The following is a 27,883-nucleotide window of genomic DNA, read 5'->3' on the forward strand; positions in this document are numbered from 1 at the left end:
GTACCTTGACTCTGAGGAATAAACTGAGGCCAATAGTGCCCAATCTAAATGAATGAGCTGGCCCAGTTCCAAGACATACGCACTGCTCTGACATACATGGGAGCCTGCAGGGCTATTTTTACTCTCTGTGAGACACCTGACAGATCACAGGTCAATCTTAAACAACTGGAAGCAAGATGTCAATGAACAGATAAAATGAGGTTACTCTTCTGTTCCCTCCTTTTTTTCCAGGGATCAAATTCTCGGAGGCTATGTCTAATACAAAACATCAAAAGGGAGGTCAGGAAATCTGATTTCCAGACCTAAGATGAGCCAGACATCCCCGCTCCGGGCGCGGGTCCGGTCCTTTTTGCTCCTTCCCTCGCTCACACAGCACCCGCAGGGGGCCGGAGCAGAGACTGAGGCTGGCCCGGGCCACCTGCCATCTCCTCCTCCACCCTTTCAAAAGTTGCTACGGCTGCAGAGAGCCCGCCCTGGCCTCCGGAGAATGCTGCCAGCTTTTTTCACTATTCACTGCCCTCCCCAAGGCGGCCTCGGGAGGAGGGCGCGCAGAGGCGTGGGTGCGAGCGGCGGGAAGCTGCCCTGGCGCAACATTTTGAGAAGCCGGCTCCCGCAGGGGTACACGCCGCGGCCGGCTGCAGCGAGGCCAGGGTGGCCAGCACCGGCCCGGGAGCCCGCAGCCCCTACGGCCCAGCCGCGCTGGCCCTCCGCCGCAACCCTGACGCTCGCCCGCCGCCCCCCACTCACCGCCGCACTCGGCAGAGTACTGGTCCCCCCAGTCCCCGGACTGCGGGCTGCAACCGCCGCCCGCCGGGGCCTCCTGCTGCTGCCGGTGCTGCAGCTCCTGCTTGAGCAGGGACAGCGGCGAGTAGTGCTCGGTGGCTAAGGCGCCGGGTCCTGGCCCGGCGGACAGAACCCCCAGCAGCAGCAGCACCAAGACGCGCCGGGCGGCGGCCGCGGCGGCCACAGCGCCGCCCCAGCAGCCGCCGCAGCAGCAGCCGGCAGGTGCCATCTTCCCTCAAGGCGCATGTGCGGCGGCCCTCGCGGCGCGCTGCGCCCTCCCAGCCTTAACCCGCGGCGGGCAGGTGGGCTGTGGCAAGGGAGCGGGAGAAGGGGTGGTCACAGCACTGCCTGCTGGGAGTTGTAGTCCCAGCTCAGCCTAGCCTGAGAGCCCCTTTAGGGTGCTGGGACTGCGAGTCCCAGCAAGCACCGTCCGGCGCAAGACTTCCGGTCTGCCGTCTGACGTCTTCCCCCGCCACTGAATCGGAAGTTCTGGCTGGCAGTTGCGTGGAAATGGGCACTGGTGGGCGGAGTGGGCCTCGGCCTGGCAAAGGGAACACCGAAGGGGTGACAGCGGGAATGGGAAAGACGGATGAGGTGACAGTGACTTCGACTACTGCTGCCTCGGCCTCCTGCCAATACAGGTGCATCGAATGCAATCAAGAGGCCAAGGAGTTGTACCGAGACTATAACCACGGCGTGTTGAAGATAACCATCTGTGTGAGTTGTCAGTGTGGGGTGTCCTTGGGAAAAAAATGGCGCAGCGAGATTTGGGGTCCGTGAGAGACCGTGGAATCTTTGCCAGCTTTTTAAGATGATCAAAAATCAACGAGTTTCCGAGTGCTCTAATACAGACTTTTCTGTTCGATGCTTGACATTTCCGTTCCGGCTCAGTCGAACCTTTGCATGAATACCTGTAGTGGTAGAGAAGTGTAACCCACAGCACTTTGCTCATACAGGTCGTGTTTGCTGACCCGGGCGAACAAATCCTTGGACGGAGATGGATGCATGCGTTGTGCAGAGAAATTTAAAGATCGGATTAGGCTGACATTTGGGCTCCCATCAAAACTATTTCCGGAGAAGGCAATGGCAACCCACTCCGGTACTCTTGGCTGGAAAATTCCATGGACGGAGGAGCCTGGTAGGCTGCAGTCCATGGGGTCGCGAACAGTCGGACACGACTGAGCGACTTCACTTTCACTTTTCACTTTCGTGCATTGAGAAGGAAATGGCAACCCACTCCAGTGTTCTTGCCTGGAGAATCCCAGGGACTGGGGAGCCTAGTGGGCTGCCGTCTATGGGGTCGCACAGAGTCGGACACGGCTGAAGCGACGCGGCAGCAGCAGCAAAACTATTTCATTCTTATTTTCCCTTTGATTAGACAGATGTTACTGGCTTAACACTTCATAACCTAGAGTAAATTTTCCTAGAATATTTTTTCAGGTTTCATGAATGTACACTATTATGTACGAAGCACTATGCTGGACATTGATGATATAAAAGCCGAAAAGGAGGAAGTAAAAGTTCTGTTTTCGAGGTGTTCCATAGTCTATTTACAGAGAATAACTTCATGTTTTAAAAAACCACAATTGGGAGGTTCTTTGGGGGGCCATTAGCAAAGAATCTGCCACAATATAGGCAGTCAATACATTTTTGTCCCCTTTCTGATCTCCTGATGACTTTTTAATAATTCTCATTTCAAAAACATGGCAAGAGTAATTTGCAAGGGAGTCAACAGTGTGAATGTGTACCTGTTTCAATTGAGAGTGCAGGCACAAGAATGATTGTATTAATAATCATTCTTGTGCCTGCACTCTCAATTTCCTGTTCTTCTTTCAAATCGTTTCTCTCATTTGGCAAAATTGAAACATATTGTCTGATCTGACCCTACACTCTTGCCGCTGAGCTTTGCTGGGGAGAAAACACGTTAAATTCATGACCACTAACCTCAGGTAGGCCTTGATGCCATCTGTCCATCATGGTACACTTCACTAGTCCATTCATGTTCCCATTCCTTTGAATAATACTCTGTCTCTCCTCAAGTTTCACATATATCCTCTCCTGCTTCGCTAAGAGAACTTCCACAAACTATGCAACCACATAAACCCAGTACTAGTGTTCAAAATGCATCTGCCCAATCCCCCCTTCTGTTACTAAGAATGAACTCTTCATAAACATGTCCAAGGCCAATGCCTCCACTCAAGCACCATCGTCTCCCATTTACTTCAGGACACCCCTATAGCAGTACTCTCTTGCTCTCTGCTGGATCACTTCATTAACATAAATACTATCATTTCTTCCATTAAAAGAAAAAAATTCTTGACCTCACTTCCTTCTTTAGCTCCTGTTCTTTCTCCTCCCTTTGACAGCAAAAATTCTTTAAGAGGTGTTTGCACTTGTTCTCTTTATTTCCTCTCCTACTTTCTCTTGAATCTACTTGAGACAGGCTTTCTTCTCCACTCCACCCTCACCCCTGCCCTCCACTAGAAACTGGCGTTGTTAAGATCATCATTGACTTCCACTTTGCTAGCCCATTCCCAGTTAACTGTCAACAGCATGTACCCCACCTTGCTTCCTCCTCCCATAAATGCTATGTTCACTTGCCAGAATACCATGCTCTAGATTTCTTCTTAGTCTTGCTGGCTTTTTCCTCTCAATCTCCTTTCTGGTTCTGCCTTACCTCCCTTCCTATCTCTTAACAGTAGAGTACCCTGATGCTTGGTTTTTGGACCTATTTCTGTCTATATACTCTCCTTTGAAGAGCTCATTCTTGCTCGTAGCTTTAGATACCATCTAAATGTAGAAAATTCCCAAATTTATACCTCCAACCTGAACTCCCTTGAACTCCAGACTCAAATATCCAGCTACTTACTTGACTTCTCCACTTGGACGTAACTAATCATCTCAAACTTTCAGTTAATGGCAATTCTATCATTTTCATTCCTAAGGCCAAAAAATCTTTTAGTCACCCATGATTCTTCTCTTTCACGTTCCTTATTCAGTTGCTCAGCTGCTGCTGCTAAGTCGCTTCAGTTGTGTCCAACTCTGTGCAGCCCCATAGACGGCAGCCCATCAGGCTCCCCCATCCCTGGGATTCTCCAGGCAAGAACACTGGAGTGGGTTGCCATTTCCTTCTCCAGTGCATGAAAGTGAAAAGTGAAAGTGAAATTGCTCAGCTGTGTCTGACTCTTAGCAACCCCATGGACTGCAGCCTACCAGGCTCCTCCGTAAATGGGATTTTCCAGGCAAGAGTACTGGAGTGGGGTGCCATTGCCTTCTCCGCAGTTGCTCAGCAAGTCCTGTTAACTCTGTCTGCAAATTACATTCAGAATCCTCTACTTCTCACCACCTCTACAGCTACAAATGTGGTCCACAATGCCATTGTGTCTCATCTGGGTTGTTGTCACAATTCCCAGGTGGCCTCCCTATGTCTCCTTGCACCTTATGACACAGCAGCCAGACTAATCCTTTTAAAATTAAGTTAGATTCTTTTATTCCTTTGATCAAACCGTCCAGTGACTTTCATCTCAGAGTTAAAGCCAAAATCCTTGCACTGGTTTTAAGGCCCCCTTTTTCTCCTGCAGTCCCATTGGGTGCCTCATATTTCATTAACCAGGAGAGTTCCTTGCCCAGAGACTTTGCACTCTGCCTGGAACACTCTTCCCTCAGGTGCTGCTTGGCTAATTCCCTCACCTCCTCAAGGACTTTTCTCCAATATCTTATCAGAGAGGCCTCCTCTAACCACCCTATTAAAAATGATGATCTCCCTTTCAAGTCTGGTAAACTTTATCACCTTTCCCTACTTTATCTTTCTCCATAGTACCTATCGTCTTCTAATATTGTATGTAATTGACCTTATTATTTATTGTCTGTCTCCTTCCACTGGAATGTAAGCTATACAAGGACAGAGATTGTATATATTTTATTCATTAATGTGGTTGGATCACCCCCAGGACAGTGTCTGATACATGGTTATTAAATAAGTATTTGTTGAATGAATGAACCATTTCTAGCTTTTTAGATGATCATATCCTTAGCCATCCTGGTCTGAGGGAGAGAACAGAAAGTTATATGTGGTCTAAACTTAATAACTTTGGGCTAGTCCAATTAAATAGCCTGTCTGAAAGATGACAGTCACATAACTGTGAATATTGTTTGTCCAAAGAAAAGCTAGTAAATGCCTATGCATTTTAGTTAGCAATCATTATTAGTATAAAATAATTTATATTTTAAAAAATTACTGGCATTAGGCTAACAACAACAAAATCCCTTTCAAACCATCAGACACTGGCTTCTCTGTACCTTTATTTATGTAAAGATAATTACTGGATAGCTATTTAGGTCAACAGCTATACTATCGCCCACTTCCCTCCACCCCCAGACCCCCAGAATTACACTTTCTCACCGAGGAGACAGATTTTAGAGTAATATTTGGAATATTGAATGGTGGTACTATACATTTTGAAGTATTGTACACAATCATTCCATAATGAGATGGAGTTTGTACTAACCTTGTTTATATTATACTAATGCTTAGTAATATGCATAATTGCATTACTCAGAAAAATCATTCATTTGGTGCCAGACTTTGACAATTAAACCATAAAATAATTATTTGTTTAAAGGCTGTCCGAAAGTCCTGAGATTAAAAGAGTTTTAAATATCATGCTGTTTTTTATATATGATGAAGCTACAGATTTTTTTAAAATTATTATTCTTTACTTATTTGTGGCTGCGCTTGGTCTTCATTGCTGCACGAGGGCTCTCTCTATGTGCGGTGAACGGGGGCTATTCATTACAGTCAGCGGACTTCGCATAGCGGCAGCTTCTCTTCTAGTGGAGCACAGGCTCTTGGGCGATTGGGCTTCAGTAGTTGGGGTGTGCAGGCTTAGTTGCCCTGCAGCATGTGGAATCTTCCCAGACCAGGGATTGAACCTGTGTCCCCTGCATTGACAGGCAGATTCTCATCTACTCTGCCGCCAGAGAAGTCTGACATCACGCTATTTGTTGTGGAAACAATATCCAGTTTCTAGGTGGTTACAGTCAGTAACTTATACATACTTTGGTCTCTTCTCTGCTGAATTTGGAGTCAGCACTATACTCAACCTGATCTCCTACCAGTATTTTTCATTCTAATCTCCCCTCCCTTTGCTTTTGCTTTTCTCTTGCCATGTCTTCCACCTTGCCTATCTCTGTTTCTCTAATTGTTTCTAACGGAAGCATGTCCCTTGCTTTTAGTCACTCTCTCCGCTTCAGCATTTCACAATTTATTACAGTTATGTTAAAGATATTGTACATTTAATGTCCTGTAGAGCCTGACCTATTTTAACTGCTCAGATATTTGTTAAATCCATTATGGTAATGAAACAAGACTTCTTTGAGGTTGTCCCAAGTTTTAGTTCTGTTCAGGACAACAGGAGGCAGCTTTCACCCCTGGTTGCTGGGTGCAAAGATGAATAAGACAGCATTACCCTCGCAGGAATGTAAAGTTTCATGGATTTCACTTTTCAGATATGTGCTTGCTTATTGTGGAGTTAAAGAGATTTGAGAATGAGTGGGGGAAGGGAATTATCCTGGAGATGATGGGAAGGAAGAAGCAGCAAGAATATTCATTAAAAAAAAAAGTGACCGATTCATATTCTGAAAGAGGTGTGATTCATTGTAGAATTAGAGAATATGGCAGCAGAAACTAAGTCATATCCATATTAAGACTGAGCTGGTGGAAGCAGTATTTGAGTTTCCTGGGTGTTCATGGTCCCTGTGCTGTAGGGATTTCTTAGAGGACAAACTTCTCTTTCAGGATACTTGACTATTAATAATAAATGATATAGAATGGATCAGTTTTGCCAGAAGCATTCAGTTCAGTTCAGTCACTCAGTCATGTCCAACTCTTTGCGACCCCATGGAGTGCAGCATGCCAGGCTTCCATGTCCTTCACCAACTCCTGGAGCCTGCTCAACCTCATGTCCGTCAAATCAGTGATGCCATCCAACCATCTCATCCTCTGTCGCCCCCTTCTCCTCCTGCCTTCAATCTTTCCCAGCATCAGGGTCTTTTCCAGTGAGTCACTTCTTCACATCAGATGGCCAAAGTACTGGAGTTTCAGCTTCAGCATCAGTCCTTGCAATGAATATTCAGGACTGATTTCCTTTAGGATGGACTGGTTTGATCTACTTGGAGTCTTCTCCAACACCACAGTTCAAAAGCATCAATTCTTTGGTGCTCAGCTTTCTTTATAGTTCAACTCTCACATCCATACATGACTACTGAAAAAACCATAGCTTTGACTAGGTGGACCATTGTCAGCAAAGTAATGTCTCCGCTTTTTAATATGCTGTCTAGGTTGGTCATAGCTTTTCTTCCAGAAATAAGAAACCGTATTTACTCAATTTAGCTATCTCCCCATAGGATGTTTTACTACATTTGTTGTGTGTGTGTGCATTACATTCAAGGTGAAGGAAGCACTCAAATGAAAAGCAAATAGTAGAGGCAGAACAAGGAAAAAATTCAGCCTAAACTGATAGGGAGGGAACCAGCAGACTTTAATGAATTCTCAGTATTTCTAAAATCCTCAGCATGCTAGGAAGGGAAGCTGAGCATAGCCCATAGCGTGTCACGTGATACCAGCAGTCACCTCTTCTGTTCGGTTTATGTCACCCTGTGCTTATTCCATTGTAGCACTTTTAGTAGCATGTTTATTTGCCTTCCCCTTCTAAACTGTCTGAGCCACCAGGGCAGCACTTCCTAAGTAGCTCAAAGGGTAAAGAATCTGCCTGCAGTGTGGGAGACCTGGGTTCAATCCCTGAGTTGGGAAGATCCCCTGGAGAAGGAGATGGAGACCCACTTCAGTATTCTTGCTTGGAGAATTCCATGGACAGAGGAGCCTGGTGGGCTGTAGTCCATGGAGTCTCATAGAGTTGGTCGGCTCGGCGACTTTCACTTTCACTTTCTAAACTGTAAAGTCCTTGAGATTAGAGCTTATGTCTCAGGGTTGGTATCCAGCACTGTGGATATGCCTGGTCCATAGAAATGGCTAAGTAAAGGGAGCTATTGGTCTGGTGTAATAGTCATTCCAAACACATTTGTCAGATGCTGCTGCTGCTGCTGCTGCTCCTAAGTCGTGTCAGTCATGTCCAACTCTGTGCGACCCCATAGACGGCAGCCCACCAGGCTCCTCCGTCCCTGGGATTCTCCAGGCAAGAATACTGGAGTGGGTTGCCATTTCCTCCTCCAATGCATGAAAGTGAAAAGTGAAAGTGAAGTCGCTCAGTCGTGTCCGACTCTTCGTGACCCCATGGGCTGCAGCCTACCAGGCTCCTCCATCCATGGGGTTTCCCAGGCAAGAGTACTGGAGTGGGGTGCCATTGCCTTCTCCGACATTTGTCAGATAAGTGATTGCAAAAGGAATAGCTACACTGCCCTGTCTCCTGCTGCTGGTTTCTGCCTACCTCCTTTTAAAATACGTCCAAATCCCATCTTGGACTTTTGATGCTGTCCGGCGATGGGTTTCAAAGACTTTTAAAGGACAGAGAGAAGATCCCTGACCAGTCTCTGGTTTCATCTTAAAATGAAGTAGCATCTCTGGCCTTCCATTCTTATTTGTATAAAGACAGGAAGTGTTTGCCACATGAGTAGCACAGGGAGAAGATCTAGAAAACTGCTGTGTTGTGTATATATAATTTCTGATTCTGTGGCTTCTGTTTAGACACTGGCTCTCTCTTTGCTCAGCTAAAAAGCCTAACCTGTTACACCTCAGATCTATTAGGTGGATTTAAATTCAGGGTAATAGCACATCTCCCTTCATTGATTCACCTGATGACTAGACAAACACACACTTCTTGTAATGACGTGAGTGAAATGGAGAAACTTGAAATTGGAATTGAATCTAACTCTTTATGACATTGGGAGTGCAGGGATACTATTCTTCAATGCACTCCATTTTTCTTCCAGCACTTTGATGTAATCAAAAGGTCATCCTAGTATGTTTGCATATCCATCACTTCTTGTATTTCTATTTTATCCTCTCAGAGTTTCAAAATTGTTTTGTTTTTTAATTGTATCCATTAGTTTATGCATGGACTAGTAGCCCTGCAACTTTGTAGCTAATACTGATTCAAGTGTTGCAATTCTAATGAGCTTGTTCCTATACCTGCATTTTGTATGTTCTAATGGTACTGGGGTTTCATAACATTGTAATCACATGTCCAAAAGGAAAAAAAAAAAAGCCATTTAACAGGAATTGCTAAGAGCCCAAGGGCCTTGATTTGGGCAACTCAGAGCCAGGATGCTGCTGCTGCTGCTGCTGCTGCTAAGTCACATCAGTCGCATCCAACTCTGTGCAACCTCATAGATGGCAGCCTACCAGGCTCCGCCGTCCCTGGGATTCTCCAGGCAAGAACACTGGAGTGGGTTGCCATTTCCTTCTCCAATGCATGCAAGTGAAAAATGAAAGTGAAGTCACTCAGTCGTGTCCGACTCTTCGCTACCCCATAGATGGCAGCCCACCAGGCTCCTCCGTCCATGGGATTCTCCAGGCAAAAGTACTGGAGTGGGTTGCCATTGCCTTCTCCGTCAGAACCAGGCAGCACAACCCAATTCCTTACATACAGCCAGCGGTCTCCAGGGTGTACTGTTTTCTTGCCATGTTCTCAACGGAGAAAAAGAAAAAGCCAGGCTCTTTTTGGTAGGTGCCACCCCAGGATTCCTGCCCGCCTGTAGCTCTCAGAAGTTCTAGGTGCAGGGTTACTTTTCTGAACCCCTTTCTCCAAATCATATTTCAAGAACCACAAAGTTGGGGCCATCTAGTCAACAGGCAATGAAAGTACATTCTGAACTTACTTATTTTATAACCGTTCCTACAAACTGAAAGTAGCATTTTCTGAGATATTTTCCTGCCTGAAATGTCTTTAAATCAAATATCTTTTTTAGCTTTTTAATATGAGGTTAAAAGATTAATATTTTTACCCTAGGAGATCATATTTACTCATTTGAAACCAAGGCTTGTATAGATGAACATTTTATATCTGAATGGAAGTTTCTAGAAATGCTCGTGCTTGGTCGCTCAGTTGTGTCTGACTCTTTGCGACCACATGGACTGGAGCCTGCCAGGCTCCTCTGCCCATGGAATTTTCCAGGCAAGAATACTGGAGTGGGGTGCCATTATCCTTCTCCTGGGAATCTTCCCCAACCAGGGATCCAACCCGCATCTCTTGCGTCTCCTGCATTGGTAGGCAAATTCTTTTACCACTAGTGCTACCTGGGAAGGCATCTAAATAAATGCTGATACAACCTTATTGCTATTCAAATCCAAAATAGAATCTGCTGTTTTGAAATCCTCTAAGATTTCAGAATGTATGAATATATTTTTTCTAATATTGTCTTGCATTATTTCAGAAATCCTGCCAGAAACCTGTAGACAAATACATCGAGTACGATCCTGTGATCATCTTGATTAATGCTATTTTATGCAAAGCCCAGGCCTACAGGCATATTCTTTTCAATACCAAAATAAACGTAAGTTGTGATAATTTTTTTTTCTAATTTTACTTGATGATTTTGCATTTTGAAATAATAATAGTTTTGAACAGAATTAAAGAACATTATTTAAAGAAAGAAATTCTAAGGAGTGAGTCTTTTATCAAAAATGTCTGGAAATTTCTGGAAATAGCAGGCATTGCTTTTTAATAAGGTGTGCAATGTCTAGTGTGTATTTAAAATACGGTCACTGGCAGGAAGTTGACAAACCATCATCTGGATTGCCTTTTTAGTAGGTTACCTTTTGAAACAGATAACAATAATTTTGAATAGAATAAAATTAAATATAACCTGGTAGGGAGAGAATTATCCCTAAAAGTAAGCAAACATTAAAAGAAAAATATTTTTAAAATGTAATGTATTGCATGGTATACTCTGCTATTAAGGGAATGGCTGATTGGTTTAGTTGCTAAGTTGTGTCTAACTCTTTGTGACCCCATGGACTGTAGTCCACCAGGCGCCTCTGCCCATGGCATTTCCCAGGCAAGAATACTGGAGTGGGTTGCCATTTCATTTTCCCGGGCATCTTCTCGACCCAGGGATCCAACCCACATCTCCTGCATTGCAGGTGGATTCTTTACCACTGAGCCACCAGGGAAGCCTGTTGAGGGAATACATGAGATGAAAAATCAGAAAAGTCCTAATAGATACAGTTGATTTTTTTTTTTTTTTTTTGAAATGTACAATTTAGTGAATTGACTTGTCTACTCTTAATAGTTTGGCTAGGATTGACAGATAAAATACAGGACACTTAATTAAACTTGGAAGTCAGATAAACTAATTTTTTAGCATATGTTCTAAATATTGCGTGGAACATACATACATGAAAAAAGTATTTGTTGTTTATCTGAAGTGCATATTTAACTGGATGTCCTGCATTTTTATTTGCCAAATCTGGCAACCCTAATTTTGGGCTAACAGGGACAGTAACAGTGCAATTTATTATCCCTGTCCTCCTTCCCCCAAGTTAAATAACCCAGGCAGTTTTGTAATATAATTGAAGTCTCAGACTTGACTACACATTAGAATCACCTGGGGGAGTGGGTGGGGGCAGCAGTTAATTATTCCAAGCTGAGGCCTCACCCAGAACCAGTTAAATCAGAATCTTTGGCAATGGAATCCAGACATGAGTATTCCTTGAATCTCCCTAGTGGATGCCAAAGTGCAGCCCGGAGCAGCAGTGTGCTCCATGGGGCAGCCCTAGAAGCTCACACCCATGCTTATCTATGGACCACATCAGCTTTGCAGACACGCTTTCTCTTCCCCACTTTACACGGATCAATTTCAATGAGTAGGAGAAATATATAGAAAAAAGCCAGTTTTTGTTGCCTAGCATTTTCTGGTTTTTGCCAAAATTTCAGACTCTTTAAAACTTCCAACTGATTTGCCACCTTTAATTGCTGTCTTTCACTATTTTAGTTTATACTCATCCAACCTAGAGGCATTTTTTAAAAAATTCATGTTCAGACTAATAGTTTCTTATGAGGTGTCATGAAATCTTCAGATTAATGTGTTTATTGCTGCTTCCACCCATCCTGAGTCACATAAATTCTTGCTTGATTCTGTGTATCAGACAAATGTTGAGAATATAACAAAGGATGAAGTGAACTGTTTAAAGCAGTGATTCTTAACAAGGGAAGCACATTAGAGCTCACCCTCTGCCTGAGTGTTACACACACAGTATGCCTGCCTGGGATTTCCTTCCACAGATTCTGAATCAGGACTGGGGCCCAGACATTTGTATTTTGAAAAATCTCCCCGTGTTGACGCTTCTTCTGAACACTGCTGATTAAGACCTAGTGGTTAAAGACTGAATACAATTTGCATTTAACTGGGCAGTTTCTGAATTTGAAAAGCTACTAGATCGGACATTCTTCAGAACCCACGAAAGTTAGCTCTGTCTGTGCCTGTGTATATTAAGTAGTTGTTTCTTTACCTGATTGGATGGCAATGTCTTTTTGACAGATGCACGGAAAACTCTGCGTATTTTGTCTGCTTTGTGAAGCATACCTGCGATGGTGGCAGCTTCAAGATTCCAGCCGAAGCATTGATCCTGACGACTTTATCAGATATGCTAAGGAATGGGATTTCTATAGAATGTTTGCAATTGCTTCTCTAGGTAGGAAGAAGCCATGCTTTCTACTGTTATTTGACTGACTATTTTGATTTTAAAATTAAGGTGCATGGTTTTAATCATTGGTAAGAGGAGCTAGCTAGAGGACTTGAGACTAAATTTCAGCTATGCCACTAATCTGCTAGGTGAGTTTGTCTAAATTACCTGCTTTCTTACTTTTATTTGTTACCACACGTAGGGCATGGAAATGATTATGCTTATCAGATACAGGTGTTTCATAAAGTATTTTGAGAAACAATATCTTGGGTAAAATTCTTCAGTTTAACTTATAATTATCCAATCTGAAGATTACTTGAATCTGATCTTTATTAAAAAAAATCTCAAAAAAAAAAAAAAATCTCATCTTGATTTAGTTTATTAATAACTGCCAGACATTATTTCAGTGTATTGTACTAATTACTATTATTACTAATTATTATACTAATTACCTACTCATATACTATGTGCAGGGAAAGGGCTACTCCCCAGAGTTCTTTGAGTTCTGAAATTGCTTTTCTACAGAATTTGGAATTTGTGACTTAGGTCAGAATTGGGTTGAATTAATTTCTGTGACTATGTTATTACTTACTGGTTTCCATGCTTTTCTACTTCTAAAACCTTTTTCCTTATACTGAAATATTATTTTAGTACTATTAAAGCTCCATGCCTGCATGCTACGTTGCTTCAATCATGTCTGACTCTTTGTGACCCTATGGACTGTAACCCGCCAGGCTCCTCTGCCCATGGGATTCTCCAGGCAAGAATACTGGAGTGGGTCGCCGTGCCTTCCTCCAGGGGATCTTCCCGACCCAGGGACTGAACTCAGGTCTCTTCTCTTGCATTAGCAGGCGGGTTCTTGACCACTAGTGCCACCTGCACACCTCTCCAGTGTCACATGTCTGTTTCTGGACTGTGTGTCCTCTTTTGTCCCTTGTTCTTCTCTGGCTGCCCTCACTCCCTTGGCCCTCTCATCCAGTCCCAGTGGTTTTAAAATTCATCTATCTGCTAAGAATTCCCAAATGTACATAATAATGTTAAAAACGTCCTTGAACAAATCACCTAAACCAAGAGCTAGAATCTAATATAATTTTAAGCTTTAAAGCAAAGACTCTTAAAATTACTGTAGACGAACTGCTTTATGTCTATAATTAAAAAAAAAAAAAAACAGTCAACCAACCAAGCTTGTTTTCAGATAGTTTGGAATTTCTGTAGCACTTACTCTATAGTGGCTGTTTTGACACTTGAGCAGAAATTGTTTTCTCCTATTACATTTATATGTGTCTTAATCTAATCCCTAGTTAGGTTGCAGATCCCTAAAACAGCTTATAAAGAATGTCTTACACAAATCTAGCATCTTATAACTTAAAAACTGTTTTTACAGTATCATCAACTCAGTTTTCACAACCGTCCTCTTTGGTAGGTAGGTTGGGTTGCCGTCCCTATCTGCGGTTGTCAAAGCACAAAAACAGGAACGGCCAGTGTCTCCCTGAAGTTCCCCCCAGCAGGTTAGGGTCAGTGCAGAGCCGGGGAGGGTCTCCTGGTACCCTGTCTCTTGTTTTCCCCACTGCAGCTCTTTCTCCACTGCTGCTCCTCCTGAACCCATCTGATCTGTGAAAGCCTTAAGGGCCAGTGGCTGTCTAATATCTGCCTGTGAAAGACTGTGTGGAGCCCAAGGGCAGGTGCAGCTTCCTCAGTCTCCCAAGTTCTAAGCTAGAAAGGTATGATGTAGTCTGCCATTCTCTCCAATGCAGGAAACCCTTCTCTCTTGATTCCTGCAAGACTGTGTGTTCAGTGACACGAGAACACCCACCATTGTTAGACAGTTCTTGTGAGGAAGTTGTTTATTTTGATTATTTTCATTATTATCAGTTAAAAACCCAGGCTGTATAATCTGCCTGTTTGAACAGATCCTTGCAGTGGACGAGCCCTTCAGTCATTTTGAAGGGAGATGGTGTGTCTCCCCTGAAGACTATATCAAATTCCATGGGGGCTAACCATCCTAAATTACGTTTATGGATCCTGAAAGTGAAAGTCGCTCAGTCGTGTCCAGCTCTTTGCGATCCCACGGATTATACAGTCCTTGGAATTCTCCAGGCCAGAATATTGGAGTGGGTAGCCTTTCCCTTCTTCAGAGGATCTTCCCAACCCAGGGATCGAACCCAGGTTTCCTGCATTGCAGGCATTCTTTACCAACTGAGCTATTGGGGAAGCAAACAATCAGGAAGGTCCCACCGAAATGGGATCCTAATTATGGATCCTAACTGGATGATGGATCCTAATCTCCTATATTTGGAACCTCTTTATTTTGGCTAGATTCAGTTATAGAACATTTTAGAAGGAATGCAGTTATTTCTCCTATGATATAATACATGTGTTCCAGAAAAAAAAACGTGATCCTGTAGAAACCTAAATAACACAGCTTATAGGAGAAAATCTTTTTGCCTTTTCATAATATGTTCATGGGGTTCTCAAGGCAAGAATGGTGAAGTGGTTTGCCATTTCCTTTTCCAGTGAACCATGTTTTGTGCACTTTGATACTTTTGAACTGTAGTATTGGAGAAGACTTTTGAGAGTCTCTTGGACTGCAAGGAGATCAAACCAATCAATCCTAAAGGAAATCAATCCTGAATATTCTTTGGAAGGACTGATGCTAAAGCTGAAGCTACAATACTTTGGTCACCTGATGCGAAGAGTTGATTCATTGGAAAAGACCCAGATGCTGGGAAAGACTGAAGGCAGAAGAAGGGGACGAGAGAGGATGAGATGGTTAGATGGCATCACCAACTCAATGGACATGAGTTTGAGCAAGTTCTGGGAGATGGTGAAGAACGGGAAAGCCTGGTGTGCTGCAGTCCATGGGGTTGGACATGACTGAGCAACTGAACAATAACATAGGAGAAAACAGAATTAGGGACAGACCAATCAAAATGTATGCAGCTGGGTAGTCAGAGCACTAACAGTCTTTTTAATAACAATCTTAATAAAAATAATGCAGTTAAAAGATATTGTTAAATTCCTAGTTGGGAACAGAACAGATTGCACTCTGTTCTGAGTGTAGGATACCATGGGAACTATTGCTTCTTAGAGTCTGGACTCTGTCTCTGCATACTTTCTGGAAGGATATGGAATTACACTCAAAAAGTTTGTTAAGATGAATATTGGATGCTTTTAATTTAGATAACAGACTATTCAAGGTCTTATGGCTAAGAGGCACTCCATAAAGAGTAGGTGAATTAACAACAAAAAACACCTTCATATGTAATTCCTAGGCTGTGTCCTATCTTCCAGCTTTAAAAGCTTCCATTCTCGTGTCCATTTTCTCTGTGGAGATCTCTAGGAGTAAAAATGCTTAAACAACCTGATTTCCTAAAAGGAACTTTGGAAAGTTGATGATTACAATTCTCCCAGAATTACTTTTTCTCCAGAGAGTGAAGTACTTCATGAAAGAATTATCAAAATATGTTTTGGAAATGATACCAGAAGGATTTGACACAAGAGACAGGGGTTATTTAAAAAAGAAAAATTTCTTTTTTTATTATTAATTTTTTTAATGACTTGTCTTTAAATTTTTAATTAATTAATTTTGGGCTGTGCTGGGTCTTCATTGCTGTGCAGGCCTTTCTCTAGTTGCAGTGACTGGGGTCTACTGTCTAGTTACGGTGTGGGCTTCTCATTGCAGGGGCTCCTCTTGCTCCTGAGCATGGGCTCTAGGGCACAAGGGCTTCAGTAGTTGCAGCGTGTGGGCTCAGTAGTTATGGCACCCAGCCCTAGTTGCTCCATGGCATGTGGGATCTTCCTGGACCAGGGATCAGACCCATGTCTCCTGCACTGGCAGACAGATTCTTTACCAGTAAGCTGCCGGGGAAGCCATTATTATTAATAGTAGTATTTATTATTTGGTCGCACTGGGTCTTCGTTGCTCTGCTTGTTGGGCTTCTCTAGCTGCGGCAAGCGAGGGCCGCTCTTCGTTGCTGTATGTGGGCTTCTTATTGCTGTGGCTTCTCTTCTTGTGGGTCACAAGCTTTAGGTGCCCAGGCTCAGTAGTTGTCACACACAGGCTTAGTTGCTCCATGGCAGGTGGGATCTTCCCAGACAGGGGATCAAAGCCATGTCCCCTGCCTTGGCAGGTAGATTTTTATCCACCATACCGCCAGGGAAGTCCAGAAAATTTGATCTTGATAAAGCATTTCTTTTGTCATCAGCTGATAAGCTGTATTTTGGAATTGTGATTTATTTGTTTTTAGGGGGCTCTGGTTTGGATTGAGACATTTGTATCTTTATTTTCTATTTCTTCCTTAGAACAGACCGCCTATTTTATTGGCATTTTCACTTTCCTGTGGGTAGAACGACCCATAAGAGCGAAAGAAAAACTCAACTTTACTTTGCTGCTGAAGGCATTATTGTTATCCAGCTACGGAAAACTCTTGCTGATCCCAGCTGTGATTTGGGAACATGATTACACACCCCTGTGTCTCAGACTCATTAAAGTGTTTGTCCTTACATCAAACTTTCAGGCAATCAGAGGTATGTTTCTATCTTACTCTGTTTTCTCAGCTTTCAACCCATATACAATCTATAAAGCCTTGTTTCTAGAGTACAGTTTTTATATAACCTGTTAAACACTGGAACTCTTTGTAGAATAATAACAATGCCTAACATTTTCATAGTGCCTTATCCATGGCACATATTCAGTATTTGTTCAGTTTAATCACATGGTACTTTTTAGTTTTCAAAATGTTCCTGTGGGGTCAGTTGTTGTTGTTTAGTCATTCAGTCATATCTGACTCTTTGCAACCCCATGGACTGTAGCCCACCAGGCTCCTCTGTCCTTGGGATTTCCCAGGCAGGAATACTGGAGAGGGTTGCCATTTCCTTCTCCAGGGATCTGCCTGATCCAGGGATCGAACCTATGTCTCATGCATTGGCAGGTGGGTTCTTTACCACTGAGCCACCAGGCAAGCCCTGTGGAGTCAGTAGGGCAACTATTATTACCTCCACTTTATGAATGAGCTCTTGGTGACTTGTCCAAAGTTACATGGCCAGGCAGTTGTCAAGCCAGGCTAGAATGCCAGGTATCTGCCTCACAACTCAGGAGAATTCTTACTATATTGAGGAAGGGTAAAGCAGCCCTGCATGTCGCCTTTTATCCCATACATTGTGAGAAGTGCTATTGTAAATGAATGTATTAATCTGATATTTCTTATAATGCTTATCATCTTATAAACTATAAAACCAAGAGTATCCATTTTTTTTCTGTTATTCTCTTTATAACCTTAAGATTTAGCTTTTATTTTCCTGTTTACTATTCATGCAAATCTGTCTTGATGAGAGCAGAAGCTTGGTGTTTTTGTTATCAGCAGATGTTTTGGTTCTCCCAAAAGCTTTGCAGATGGAAAAGTAACAACATAGATTAATAGGAACAAATAGAGATTTTCTAAGAAACAGTTTTACAAAACCATTCCATTCACATTGCCACACAATTTACATGCCAGTATCATTTAAACTCTTAAGAACTTACCAGTTGCCTTTTCTTTTTCAGTGGCCCTAAACATCAACCGCAAGCTCACCTTCTTGGCCATCTTGAGTGGCTTACTGGTGGAGAGCACCATGGTCTATTTCTTCCAGAGGATGGAATGGGCTGTTGGAAGTGACTGTGCCATCTATAAATCTCAAGACTTTTGAAGAGGTACAGAGCATCTCTCAGTGTTCTTGCACCCAGACAGGTGTCTTTCTCAAATTAGACAGATGTCATTGCAGCATACATAACACCCCCACCCCACCCCAGCACCTGGGTACCTTGAGGTCACCTCTGTCTCCCTCGGGGACCCTAGGGTTCTGTGCTCTAGTTCTGTTGTCACCCTCAGTGACATCAGCAGCTATGTTTTTGTTGTTTCCGGGTCCCTATTCTCACAGTTCTCTAACATCTCCATTCCAGCTCACTCCTACCAAAACCTCAGATGCTGAAGTCTGTCCCGCTGACAACTGTCTCCCACCCTTTCCAACCATTCTACTCCCTCCCTCCCACCACCCCTGCCTTCTGCTGCCTTTTTTACCTCTCTCCCCGAAACCTACTTTCCTTTCCTTTTGTTCCATTTGCCTCTCTCTTAACTGTGCCTGGAACCTATAGGCAGCTTGCATTGTCCTCCATTAGTCCCTTGAAACAGCCGGTTCCCTGCCCTTCTATCAGCGTCCTCGTTAGAGTTCTTGGGGTGAGTCCATCAACTCTTTTCTCTGCTAAGCTTGGCGGGTCATCCCTGCGTCTGCACAGAGCATGGCTGTGCTCTGTCTTGTCTGTCACCTCTGTGGACCCCTTTCCCTCCCCTGCCCCCCATCACACATACAGTGGCCTTGGAGCAGTTGTTCTGAAGTCTTCCCCACGTTACTTACCCCGTGTCTGCTCTCACTTTGCTGAGAATCGAGACTTAACACAAACTCGCTGAGTTTCCTTTCCTCTTCAGCACTTGCTTGATCATCTGCCTTTTTTCTTCCTTCCCTCCCTCCTGTTCCGGAGCTGTGATCAGCTTATCTTCCTCTCCAGAGCTGAGTACAACCTGAAGGTATCCTCCTGCCTCTGGTCACTGTCAGGCCTCTGGACCACAGCCAGCCTCCCAGTCTGTGTTGGGATGCGTGATTGGGGTAGACTGGAAGGAGTGGCAGCTGGTGAGGAAGGGAGGGAGCAGGCAGGGTAAGCTGAAGCAGCTCTCGGGCACCCCCTCATCCCACAGATGCAGCTCTAAGCCTTCTCCACCTCTCCCGGCGCCTCAGCAGCCCTCCCGCCCTCCATGCTCAGCTCACCCTCTTCCTCTCCAGGTCCTCAGACACTGCTGCTTCCTCACCCTCTCTCCTCTGCAGTGACTCCTTCCCCTCTGCCAGCAGACACGGGCAGCTCTTTACTTCAGACAGGCTGCTCTGAGCCCATTTCTTCACTGCCTCTCCTCTTTGTAAAACACACTTCCCCCCCAGTTTCCTGAGTCGGTGCTCCTGAAAACAGAAGGCAGCCAGCCCCCAGCTCTGTCAGGGCCCTTCTCGCTGCTCTGCTCTGGAAGCTGCTACCTTCTCAGACAGGCTGCCTGCGCCCTTCCTGTCATCAGACCTTCCTTGTCCACCGACCCCTGTCTGTCTCCCATGTCTTTCCTCAGCCCTCCACTTTTCTCTCCTGCTGTCCAGACACTCAGCTTTGGCAGCAGCATGGCTTGACCCATCTAGTGCAGATTGCTTCCAGGTCTTTTCAGACCCGATACCTCCAGTCCTCCTGCTCTGCCAGGTCACTCATGCCCTTCCACTGCCTTCAAGATAATTCCAGGACAGCCTGGCTCTTACCTCTAAAATTGAATTCAGTATCCCCAGCCCTCACCAAAACAGAATCTTCCTGAGAGCTTTTTTTGTTGTTCTTAGTTTTGTTTTGTTTTTTTAATATTTATTTATTTTTGGTTGCACTGGGTCTTCTGCTGTGCGTACAGCTTTCTCTAATTGCAGCGAAGAGGAGCTACTCGTGGTTGCAGTGCTTGAGCTGCTCACTGCGGTGGCTTCTCATGTTGAGAGCCAGGCTCTAGGTGCATGGGCTTCAGTAGTGGTAGCACTCGGGCTCAGAAGTAGTGGCACACGGCCTTAGTTGCTCCGTAGCATGTGGAATCTTCCCGGACCAGGGATCAAACCTGTGTCCTCTGCGTTGGTAGACAGATTCTTATCCACTGTGCCACCAGGGAAGTCCCCTGCGAGCTTTTCATCTTGTCACTCAGCCCCTGGCTCCACCCTCATCATCTCCTGCTTCTAAGTTTGTAACAACCTCCTCACCAACCTTCAATCCATCCTCACAGAGCACCACTTCTGGTGCCTCTCTGGATTTTCCACCACTTCTTATTGTTGGTCAGAGTTTCGGTCTCTTCCTGAGCAGCACCTTTCAGTTTTCTCTTAGCGTTAGGGCTCATTTCTCCTCTGCGGGCAGGTTTCTACCCACGTTCTCTACTACCCTTTCCTCATCTCCAGATATATCACACTCTTCTCCACTAACCAGATTCAGTCACCTCTGCTTCTCTGTGGAATGAAGACTTTCCAAAAATTTGAGTCTGTCACACTCACTCCTTCCATTGAGCTCCCAGGGCAGCTCAGTCACATTCCCAGAGCTCCTGAGACTGTCCTAGTGCTGAAGGCCTTGCCCCCACTTTTTTTAGTGCTTCTGCCTTTTCAGCTATCCAGTATAATTTCTGTGAGGAGAAGGTCCCCTGTCTTTAACAGCCATTTGAAAACCATTATCCTCTTCATGTTTTATACTTGTTTACACTTTACATTAAAATGCCAGGTATTTATGTCTGACTCCCTCAACCTGGTTTGGTGCCAGGACAGACCAGGCCTGAGGTAATGGTGTCTCCTGTAGTACAGAGCCTGCCCTAATAAGTATTTGTTGATTTTCTTTTTTGCTGAATGTGCCACTCTAAATACTTTTTTTATTATCCACAGTTTCATTTTTTACTATCTGTGGCATGACTGGTTGCATCTGTAAAATAGAAGACGTAAAAATACAAACCAATCTTCTCATTATTGTTGTGTAAAATGAAGCAAAGATTTGGATATACTTCCTGAGAAAGAAAGCAACGGTTATGGCACTGGGAACTGCTAACCCATGTAGGAAACAACTAAACCACATACAGAAACACTCACACAAACACAAGGAATGTTGCTGCAGGAACTAATGTATGCAACAAGTGAAGATTCATACATTATAGACAGTTCAGGTAAGCGCTAGAATTGAAGGAACATGAATTCATGAGTCACACATAAGAAAAGATCTTTGTTCATGGCCTTGACATATTTATATCTTTTTAATTTAAATGTTAATGGTTAAAATAATACTTTGTGTTCTTACAAGAGAAATACTTTTCTCTCAGTAAAGTCACAATAAACTGAGCTTTTGTGAATTTTTAATTCAGAATCTTCCCCTGTAACTAAGTTACTCTTAAAATCAGCTGATTCAAAAATAAATAACTAAAAACAACTGAATTGTACATCTAACAAGAGTGAATTATATCTCAATAGAGCTGTTACTAAATAAGTAAACATCGCCTCTCTCCTTTTCTCTCTCTCTGCTTCACTCATTTGTTCTTTCACTTGTTCACTCCACAGATACTGAGCACCTAGTCTGTTAGGGTCAGACAGTATGGATACAGTAGTAAAAAAAGACATGGGACCTGGCCCTCTTGACATTTACTGAGTAGTGATGGATTTAGAAATAGGAGTAGGTAACTGCAGCACAGTGTCTTTTTATCAAGCAGTGAGTATAGGCTATTCGGGAAGGGTAGGGTGGGAACACCTGTTACAGTCAGAAGTCAAAAAGGTCTTCCAAGGGAAGGGGGAGGGGCAGAGCTGGAAGAGAAGGCAATGCAGACAAGCCCATGGAGGGCAGAGTGCCAATGGGCATGGGCTGGGGCTGAGAGCAAATGGCTCAACTGGGCACAGTGTGAGCAGTGGGAGTCCTACAAACGACATATGGAAGATGTGTACAGTTTGGATTATGAAGGGCCTCGTGAGTTGCAGTTTATCCCAAGGATGATGAAACCATACAGATAGTTGAAGAATCCAAAGTAAAAAAACGGGCTTCCCAGGTGGTGCTAGTGGTAAAGAACCTGCCTGCCAATGCAGGAGACAGGTTTGATCACTGGGTCAGGAAAATCTCCTAGAGAAGGGTATGGCAACCCACACCAGTATTCTTGCCTGGAGAATTCCATGGACAGAGGAGCCTGGCGGTGGGCTATAGTCCATAGGGTTGCAAAGAGTCAGACATGACTGAAGCGACTTAGCACACACAGCTCAGCAAAGTAAAAAACAGGACAAAACCCATTGGAATAACATTACAGAGTAGTCATAGAATGGAGAGGACTGCTGACCACCAGATGGAGCCTGTCAGTTTAAGGAGAGGAGGAGAAAACATGGTTCAAAGACACAACCAAAGGAAAAAAATCAATTAAAAAACAAGTATGAGGGGGAAATGACCTAAAAAATACACTGATCATAGCTTTTCAAATCTTTGGCTAAGATAAATAGACTGCATCATCTATTTATAAATTTATATTCTATACATCCCAGTCTGTCTGTCTTGATCACCATAAAGGTATTTGTTAAGTTTTAAAGACAAAGCAAGTGTTCAAAACCCCTTTCCTGGGTGCTGATGAGGTGTCCATGAGCAGTAGGTAGCAAAGTGCTGCAGAATGGGAGGGTGGGAGGGACTGCCAAGGAGACCCATCTCATCAGCTATGATCTTAGACTCCACTAAGTGTATTTATCACATCACTCGTCGGAGTGGGAAAAGAAAGGGCGAGACTCCAGGAAGAAGGCAAGCTGCCCTCCAGGTCATGTTGAGAGTGACCAGTTCTCCCGTCCCCAGGCCAGGCCCTACTGCCCAGCCCAGGAATTTATCTTCTCTTTATGCTTTTTCAGCATGTTTTAGGAAAAATTTCAAAGATACAAAAACGTTGAAAGAATCGTACAGTGAAAACATCTATTCAACACCTAGATTTTACAGTTGTTAAATTTTGCCCTATGATTCCTGAGACAACAGAACTTAGAATTATATTGGGAAGATGAGGAAGGGGTGGTGCTTGGTGCTTCAGAATGATGTTTGTTTTCCAAGCCATTCCTCTCTCCCAGTCACTGAAAGATGGTCTTACAAAAAAGATATTTGTGTCAAAATTCTCCTGAAGGTATAAAACTTTAATTACTTTTAGATATCCACAATTTTATTGAAAAAGCACATGCACCCAGGCCATTCTAGAAAATTACCTTATAATCACAACTGTGGATCAGTTATGGTCACAGTGGCTACCCAGCCTGTTGATGATGAGTTTTCAACACACCAAGTACCAGAGAAGAAAAACATACTCAGTTTATGAGAGCACAATATAGATGAATAAGGCACAAAGAAAATAGACAAGTGGTCCTCTGTTAAAAGATTTTCTATCAGAGTGTTTGAAGCCCTTTGAACTAAATTAGGGAGAAAGCATCATAGTGTCCATGAGAGCCAAACAGCATATTTTTATTTATTTACAACAAGACAAGGCAAATAGCAATCGAAAAGTGGAAAGTACTTTAGAAATCAGTCTTACATGAAGAAACTGAAGCTTAGAATGGTTCAGGGATATGCCCATGGTCACACAAGCATATAGTGATAGAAATGGGACTAAAACTTAAGTCTCTACTTCTAGTTTAACAGGGGATCCATGGAGACCTCCACTTGTAGTCTAGTGGAGGATCCCTGGGGGATCCTTGGGTCTGTCTTGGTCTCTGCTATATAGTCTAATGGAGGATTCCTGGGTATATATATTAGTTTCCACTTTTAGTCTAATGGTGGGTCCCTGGATCTATATTAGTCTCCACCCCTCATCTAATGAGGGGGACAGGGGGTGGGTAACCAGGTCATTCTCTCTTTGCTAAGAAAAAGGATAATGTGCTTCAAATACAGTTAGGGACAGAGAAAAGAGAGTTTTAAATAGGGAACTCAAATGCCTAGGACCAGATTAAATATTAGTCCTCTGGCTACAAGGAAGAAGCTGTAGAAGATGAGCATTTTATTGTGTTCTTTCCTCAGAATTGCTGTGATCCTTAAGAGTTTTGTCATTACTTTCTGATACTGAACACATCTAACCATAACCTTAAAGATGATGCTGTGAAAGTGCTGCACTCAATATGTCAGCAAATTTGGAAAACTCAGCGCTGACCACAGGACAGGAAAAGGTCAGTTTTCATTCCAATCCCAAAGAAAGGCAATGCCAAAGAATGCTCAAACTACCGCACAATTGCACTGATCTCACACGCTAGTAAAGTAATGCTCAAAATTCTCCAAGCCAGGCTTTAGCAATATGTGAACCGTGAACTTCCAGATGTTCAAGCTTGTTTTAGAAAAGGCAGAGGAATCAGAGATCAAATTGCCAATATCCGCTGGATCATCGAACAAGCACGAGAGTTCCAGAAAAACATCTATTTCTGCTTTATTGACTATGCCAAAGCCTTTGACTGTGTGGATCACAGCAACTGTGGAAAATTCTGAAAGAGATGGGAATAGCAGCCCACCTGACCCGCCTCTTTGAAAACCTGTATGCAGATCAGGAAGCAACAGTTAGAACTGGACATGGAAAAACAGACTGGTTCCAAATAGGAAAAGGAGTACGTCAAGGCTGTATATTGTCACCCTGCTTATTTAACTTATGTGCAGAATACATCATGAGAAACGCTGGGCTGGAAGAAGCACACGCTGGAATCAAGATTGCCGGGAGAAATATCAGTAACCTCAGATGTGCAGATGACACCACCCTTTTGACAGAAAGTGAAGAAAAACTAAAGAGCCTCTTAATGAAAGTGAAAGAGGAAAGTAGAAAAAGTTGGCTTAAAGCTCAATATTCAGAAAACTAAGATCATGGCATCTGGTCCCATCACTTCATGGAAAATAGATGGGGAAACAGTGAAAACAGTGTCAGACTTTATTTTTCTGGGCTCCAAAATCACTGCAGATGGTGATTGCAGCAATGAAATTAAAAGATGCTTACTCCTTGGAAGGAAAGTTATGACCAACCTAGACAGCATACTAAGAAGCAGAGACATTACTTTACCAACAAAGGTCCATCTACTCAAGGCTATGGTTTTTTCGGTAGTCATGTATGCATGTGAGAGTTGGACTATAAAGAAAGCTGAGTGCAGAAGAGTTGGTGCTTTTGAACTGTGGTGTTGGAGAAGACTCTTGAGAGTTCCTTGGACTGCAAGGAGATGTAACCAGTCCATCCTAAAGGAGATCAGTCCTGGGTGTTCATCGGAAGGACTGATGTTGAAGCTGAAACTCCAATACTTTGGCCACCTGATGCGAAGAGCTGACTCATTTGAAAAGACCCTGATGCTGGGAAAGATTGAGGGCAGGAGGAGAGGGGACGACAGAGGATGAGATGGTTGGATGGCATCATCGACTCAATGGACATGAGTTTTGGTGGACCCCGGGAGTTGGTGATGGACAGGGAGGCCTGGTGTGCTGTGGTTCACGGGGTCGCAAAGAGTCGGACATGACTGAGCGACTGAGCGGAACTGAACCATAACCTTATTTACAATACAAAGTTGGTGACTCATTCTGAAGGGAAAGTTAGTAACCCAAGATGAAATTAAAATGTTCTCTGGCTGACAAGCCAGTAGAGGAAACACACTGCAAAATCAGGAACCTGAAAAGAGGATTATATTCATTCATTCATTCCTATTTTAGAAGTGTTATATATACTTATTATTTATCTTCTGCCAGGCACTATTTCAGGGGTTTTATAATCATTAACTCACTTAATCCTCATGATAACCCTAGGAGCTGCCACTAAGAACCCACCAGGAAATGTATTCTGGGTATTTTGAAAGGGAAGAGGGCACAGTGTATTGGCTGGCAGATTAAATGCTGCTGTCCTGTTGCAACATAGATAAATAGCTAAATGGGAAGGACACAAGAGTGCCCAGAAAATCTGTGTCAGTTCCTGTGGCTGCTGTAACAATTACAGCAAGCTTGTGGCTTAAATTTATTCTCTCACAATGGAGGCAGGAAGGCCAAAGATAGTCTCTGGACCTTATATGTGTGTATGTTAAGCTGCTTCAGTCGTGTCTTTGCGACCTTATGGACCACCAGGCTCCTCTGTCCATGGGATTCTCCAGGCAAGAATACTGGAGTGGGCTGCCATGCACCCCTCCAGGGTACCTTCCTGACCCAGGGATTGAACATGAATCTCTTATGTCTCCTGCACTGGTAAGCAGGTTCTTTACCACTAGCGCCACCTGGGAAGCCCGGAACTTGTAAATGTTATCTTATTTGGATAAAAAGTTCTTTACAGATGTGATTAAGGATATTGAGGTGACCAGATCATTTTGCATTACCCAAGTGAGTCCTAAATGCTATCACAAATATCCTCAGAAGACAGAGGTAGAAGGACGATTTCCCAGGTGGTGCAATGGATGGGAGTCTGCCTGCCAATGCAGGGGACACAGGTTTGATCCTTGGTCCGGGAAGATTCCACATGCCCTGGGGCAACTAAGCCTGTGTGCCACAACTACCGAGCCTGTGCTCAGTCAGAGTCTGTTTCACTGGGCCAAATCAAGGGTGGACAGCCACCCACCTCCCTCCAGAGGCTCTAAGGGAGAATACACCCCACCGCCACTTTCAGTTTTTGCTGGCTGCTGCCAGTTCTTGGCTTGTGGGCACATCACTCCAGTCTATCCTCCATCTTCACAGCACCTCCTCCTCCATGAGTCAAATTTCCCTCTACCTCTCTCTTTTTAAATAGGATTATTTTTCAATTTTATTTATTTACTTTTGGTTGTGTTGGGTCTCCACTGTGGTGCAGGGGCTACTCTTCGTTGCTGTGTGTGGGCTTCTCATTGCAGTGGCTGCTCTTGCTGTGGAGCACAGGCTCTAGGCACAGGGCTCAATAGTTGTGGGTCTTGGACTTTAGAGCGCGGGCTCAGTAGTTGTGGCACACGGGCTTAGCTGCCCGGCAGGAGGTGAAATCTTCTCGGACCAGGGATAAAACCTATGTCTCCTGCATTGGCAGGCAGACTCCCATCCACCACACCACCTGGGAAGTCGTCCTTCTGCCTCTGTCTTCTGAGGACTCACTCGGGTGATGCAGGATGATCTGGTCATCTCAAGATCTTTAATCACATCTGTAAAGAACTATTTGTCCAAATAAGGTAACATTTATAAGTTCCAGAGACTATATCTTTAGCCCAGATATCTTGGCGGGGGGCATTTTTCAGCCTACTACAAAATCATCTGGCTAATAACAGCCCCACACCCAACACACACACTCATACATGTACGTGCTAAGTCACTTCAGTCATGTCCGACTCTTTGCTACCCTATGGACTGCCAGGCTCCTCTGTCTAAAACAACAAAATTCTGTAAAGCAATTATCCTTCAATTAAAAATAATTAATTAAAAAAAAAAGAATACTGGAGTGTGTTGCCATGCCCTCCTCCAGAGGATCTTCCTGACACAGGGATCAAACCCATGTCTTCAGGGCATTGCAAGGGACTTTCTGCATCGGCTGCGAGTGGACTCCACGCAGCTCTGAAGTTCTCTCATGACGTATAGGGAATGTCCTCTAACTCCTCCCGGTATTTTCCAGAAGTCACCTTGCTCGAACACATTTGGCAGGGAAATACCCAGGCAAACACCTGCTCTGGAGTTGAGCATTCACCATCGACCCATGGCCTCAATTTGAATTCAAGGTCAGAAACTCCTTCATTTATGTTCTGCAGGCGAATAGAACAACTTGTCTGTCTCACAGCGGGTGCTTGTCGTGCTGACTTTACACCTGGCTTCATCTTATCTTCCCTGCCCTTGTATTCCCTTTGTGCTGATTTCTAAACCCACTTAAAAAAAAAAAAATGCCTGTATTGTGTTGTGTGAATTTTTACAAAGCAGTCTTAAAGAGTTTAATATAATTTTAC

The 27,883-nt window shown here is 43.8% G+C and overlaps 2 protein-coding genes across 13 annotated transcripts in view; one reads left to right on the forward strand and one right to left on the reverse strand.

The window, feature by feature from the left end:
- TTC13 (tetratricopeptide repeat domain 13) overlaps window positions 1–18,247 on the reverse strand; it is a 97,330-nt gene extending 79,083 nt beyond the window's left edge. For 10 of the 12 annotated variants that reach the window (XM_081574403.1, XM_081574402.1, XM_081574398.1 and 7 more), the window contains exon 1: window positions 748–1,069. In XM_081574403.1, the coding sequence (XP_081430529.1) occupies window positions 748–1,012 (265 nt within the window). In that variant the 5' untranslated portion in view covers window positions 1,013–1,069. Of the gene's footprint in view, window positions 1–747; window positions 1,070–17,994 lie in introns of those variants that run through there. The other 2 variants (XM_081574405.1, XM_081574404.1) reach the window with 1 other exon arrangement.
- Window positions 1,258–21,424, forward strand: ARV1 (ARV1 fatty acid homeostasis modulator). The gene is made up of 6 exons (XM_081574406.1): window positions 1,258–1,500; window positions 10,174–10,293; window positions 12,280–12,433; window positions 16,727–16,951; window positions 17,967–18,113; window positions 20,885–21,424. The coding sequence occupies exons 1-5, from the start codon at window positions 1,294–1,296 to the stop codon at window positions 18,107–18,109; spliced, it is 849 nt and encodes a 282-aa protein (XP_081430532.1). The 5' UTR covers window positions 1,258–1,293; the 3' UTR covers window positions 18,110–18,113; window positions 20,885–21,424.
- The last annotated feature ends 6,459 nt before the right edge of the window (window positions 21,425–27,883 follow it).

The sequence above is a fragment of the Giraffa tippelskirchi genome, chromosome 2 (genome assembly GCF_054371585.1).
Source record: "Giraffa tippelskirchi isolate mGirTip1 chromosome 2, T2T-mGirTip1v1.2.pri, whole genome shotgun sequence".
Lineage (NCBI taxonomy): Eukaryota > Metazoa > Chordata > Mammalia > Artiodactyla > Giraffidae > Giraffa > Giraffa tippelskirchi.